Source organism: Triticum dicoccoides, chromosome 5A (genome assembly GCF_002162155.2).
Source record: "Triticum dicoccoides isolate Atlit2015 ecotype Zavitan chromosome 5A, WEW_v2.0, whole genome shotgun sequence".
Lineage (NCBI taxonomy): Eukaryota > Viridiplantae > Streptophyta > Magnoliopsida > Poales > Poaceae > Triticum > Triticum dicoccoides.
Window position 1 is genome coordinate 5,274,455 of NC_041388.1, and position 4,023 is coordinate 5,278,477.

Genomic DNA, 4,023 nt, shown 5'->3' on the forward strand with positions numbered 1-4,023 from the left:
CATGTGTGCTTGACATAATTCCACCACCACTATTTATAGGAATGCCCACTACATCATGTTCAGAAGGTTGAGTAAAAGTTCAACTGCGTAAAGATGACAAGGATCTAATATCCACCCTCCTCCATATTATTTTCTGCTATGATATATTCAGTGTTTAACAAGGGAGATCGATGCGCTTTGGTGTACATGATGGTATGATCCTTTTTTTATTGATTTCTTATGCCATCAAGACTTGTTTCACTCAGTTTTCCGCTTTGTTTAGACCATACTTCATTCTGCAACCATAGAAGATCATTTATTATACTACTGTACTAGCTTATGTACCATCATTAGCTAACTCATTTTCCCAAAAGCTTGTCAGTGGCCACTTTCACACCATCTCTCCATTATTGTTGTAACTTAATCTCTGTTTTATCAGGACCTTTTCGCTCAGTCACCAAGCAGTTGGATAGTGGTGATCACCTGACACTCTAGCTACCTAGTAGTGTGAGGACAAAGACTCTAAAAGGTCAGAAATTTCCCTTCTCTTTTTATAGTGCATTTATCTATTTCAGCATGAATGAAGTTGTAACTTGCAACATCCTGAACATTTATCAAACTCACTACCTGTAAGTAATGCATATCCTGATGATTGGCCGGAGTATGCATATCTGCAAGCAAGTCCTCTTGGGATCCTTCCACCTAGCCGGCCTCACCACTGGGGACTGGGACATGAGAACCAGCGCCACTGCCATGTCTGCTGGTGATGCTCGACGTCCACCCAGCTTTTTTGATGTGCTATTTGCTCTTTTTCATAAGTTAGGTGTAGCCTACATGATTAATTTTGTACGTGCGCTGTACTTTTGTGTTGTATCTTTTTTGTCCAAGAAGCAGCAGCATGCTTCTGTCAGTGTTATTTTACTACTATCCATTGGCATGTGCTACCTAGATCAGAAAAGAGGAGTGAAAAGGGTGTATGTGCATGAGAAGTCCATCGCTGCACGCAGCGGCAGCTGCACGCAGTGCATCCACGGCTGGCGGAGCGTCGCGATTAGGACTAGCTGGAAGTGCTACTTCGAGTATAGAGCACCGCCAACTAGCGTAATGTTTCGTATTCGTTGTATCCGTTGTACTATGCACTGACAGCCGGACTGACTCATCTGCTGCACATGTACAGGCGGAAGGACACAATATTACCGTTGCACCCAACACTGTATATATAACGTAAACACTTTACCCAGCTGCGTAAACACTTTACTCTATTTGCTTTGTATTTTCTTGTTCATCATTCAGTTTTCAGTTTTGAAACTGACGCGGGACGGAGGCCCGTGCGACTTTTGGTTGTGGGAGGACCAGTACGCGTTCTTCATCACCGGCGTTGGCATCAACCTTCTCATCGAGGCGGCCGGAGGTGGGAGCAACGTGATGTTTGGTATCGGACGCGCCATGGAAGATGTACATTTTTTTAGCCAATGGAAAATAACCAGTGTACATAATGCCGGGGCACGCGTACTACTGTAACCAAACACCGGGTCATGATTAAGAAAACGAGTAAGGACCACTTTCTGCCAAGCCCGATCCAAAATATATTCTCTCCCCCACTCTACATTCAGACTGCTGCACGAAATTCACCAAACTTCTACAATTGGATTATACTGAAGTATAGCTTTCCCTTTGCAATGTTTGAACACTCAAAAATGTCACCATCCCAACAGAGAAACAGCGACGAGAATAATATTGGACAGAAAGGACCTAATCATGCAACTCCGGTGGTTATTTTTACTAGCAATTCAAGCTCTTTTGTCAATGAAAATTAACCAGCGACGAGAATAAGATTGTAGAATTCATACGCCTCCGGCAGAGAATCGAAAATTGTGCCAAGCGCCGGGTTGACAACTACCTCAGTCCCCCTGTCAGCGAACCTTCGTATGGTAGCTTCAAGTGCCGGCATACGATCAACCACCGCCGCCCGCTCATCTGGTGCTTGCGGCCCTCTTGTCCTGCCAACATAAGCAGAAGGAAAACAAGATAAACAGAAAGCATGCCTGTAGTTGGGAAAACCATTTTTTTCCCTCTAATTTTACATTTATGAACATTGACAAATAAAGATTGTACTGCCTGTGTGCCACCCACTATGCTTACTACACGAAATTCACGGGTTTGTGGCAATAGAATCAACCTATGTAAATTTGACCAGGGACGTTAGCTGCCCTCGGACGATTTTTCTGAAAATCAACTAGAGTATGCTTGGGCATTTTTACGGTTCGAGCTGGGAAAAAACAAATACAAACAAGCATAATGCACCAATTCGGCAACTTGCTCCTACTAGACAAGAATCAGATTGCTAGAAAAAATCCCAAGCCAGCGAATCCTCATAGAGAAGCTTCAACGCGACGGCACGCGATCACTGCTACCGCATCGCCGATCGTCTGCCGCCCGTGGCCCTGTAACTAACTAATTACCACCAAAAATCAGAAGAAACTTAAGGGAAAACAAAGGCACGCCTGGGAGAAGCTCTTTTCCCCCTCTTTGCATTGTACATTGGACCACAAACTAAATTGGAACAGGCTAGGATTGCCAAGGCCAGTCACTCCTGCAAGACCACTAGCGGTTGGTATCTCGCAAATTCTGAGCTTTTTGCGGCAATAGAATTTTCAACACTGTCTATGTTTAGGCAAAGGCGTTAATCGCCCTAAGTTCACTTGGCTGATGACGCTTTACAAAAAATCCTTATATTATGACCGGATCGAAGCTGTAGAAAAATCCACCAAAGTAGATTCAGACTCTACTTAGTCGACCTAGCCAGATTTTCAGATGGCTGCAAAAAATAAATCCTGGCAGCCTGCTAATTCCTAGCTGCACATATGAATGGGAATCAGCAAGAACGCCTCTTAGGCACCAGCGAAAGAAATCAACGAGATACCTGCGCTTCCAGCAACTCGGATGGTGGTGTTTGCGGATGCTTGCGCACTGTGGGGTAAGGACTGAATCGAGCCGCGCGAGACGACGGGCAGCGCCGCGCCATGGGCGCGTCCGACAGCCACATCGCCACCGCCCGAGCTGAACGTGGTGCAGGATCCCCCCGGAGAACTCAACATCAGACAAAGCCTTCTCCGCCGCCCTCATCCGACCGGCGCGTATCAGGAGAGAACGGGCGGACTACTGATTCCGGCGGGCCTACTCCTGACGCGGCCGCCGTGGCGCCGCCACCGGCCGTAACGGAAGCCCCCAAGCGCGCTGCTGAATCGTTGGCAGTCGACGTCGATCTGCAGTACCGGCGAGCGGTGCGAGCTCGTAAGTTACACATTCCATCGAAGAACAAAAATAAAAGAGCAGAGTTTTCACTCACCCAAAGTCGAGCGCCGGCGCCTCCGCAGCTGGAATCGCCATGAGCAGAGCCTGACCGACCACGGGCGCGCGCCACTGCCTCCGGCTCGCCGCAGTCCTCCCCCAAATCCGAAAAGGAATCCCATAGACGTAGGACCTGAGAGCGGCCGTGCTAGATGTACACGCCACCCAGCCGAAGCGAGGGCCCATGAGCCGAAATGCAATAATGTGCGCCCTGCACTTTCTGAGCGGACCGGCCCAATCGTACGACCGAACGTACCTCGGCGAGCCCACAAGGGACGACTTAGGGGATGCAAAACTGCTGGACGGACGACACTAGCTGGCCGAACCCCACACGATGCAGGAATGGACGGTGTTGTCTGCTTTTGCTCTAACTCATCAACGGCTTGATGTGTAGTGTCGTCCGCTGATCGTCCAAATCTGTCGTCTGTGTAGCAGCGCTCTAGGGGATGTATTTGCTTGTATCCAGGCTTTACTGAATCTGACGTTTTCTTTTGCACAGATCAACCAGACAATTTGATCGGTCAACCAGACAAAATACGATGCTATACGGTGAGCCAGTGATCGTATAATCACCACAACTTGTATTTAATGACCATATCGAGCGTATTCTGAAGTTCAATAACTGTACATAGTGTGCTTTCACCTCAATTTCAGTGACCACAAATGTATTTATCTTCCGGCATGTCTAGGTGT

The 4,023-nt window shown here is 47.6% G+C and overlaps 1 protein-coding gene across 1 annotated transcript; it reads right to left on the reverse strand.

Annotated features, from left to right (window-relative positions):
* Positions 1-1,545: 1,545 nt before the first annotated feature.
* Positions 1,546-3,442, reverse strand: LOC119298743. The gene is made up of 3 exons (XM_037576029.1): positions 3,329-3,442; positions 2,903-3,245; positions 1,546-1,979 (listed from the first exon to the last, which is right to left on the reverse strand). Exons 2-3 carry the CDS (start codon positions 3,103-3,105, stop codon positions 1,793-1,795), a joined length of 390 nt encoding a protein of 129 aa, XP_037431926.1. The 5' UTR covers positions 3,106-3,245; positions 3,329-3,442; the 3' UTR covers positions 1,546-1,792.
* Positions 3,443-4,023: the final 581 nt, after the last annotated feature.

What these genes read in the sequence shown, in the direction of transcription:
- LOC119298743 (XM_037576029.1), bottom strand. Translation starts at nt 3,105, where the DNA reads ATGAGGGCGGCGGAGAAGGCTTTGTCTGATGTTGAGTTCTCCGGGGGG. An exon ending in CCGAGTTGCTGGAAGCGCAG is followed by an intron (nt 1,980 to 2,902) that starts GTATCTCGTTGA and finishes TTATGTTGGCAG; the next exon opens with GACAAGAGGGCCGCAAGCAC.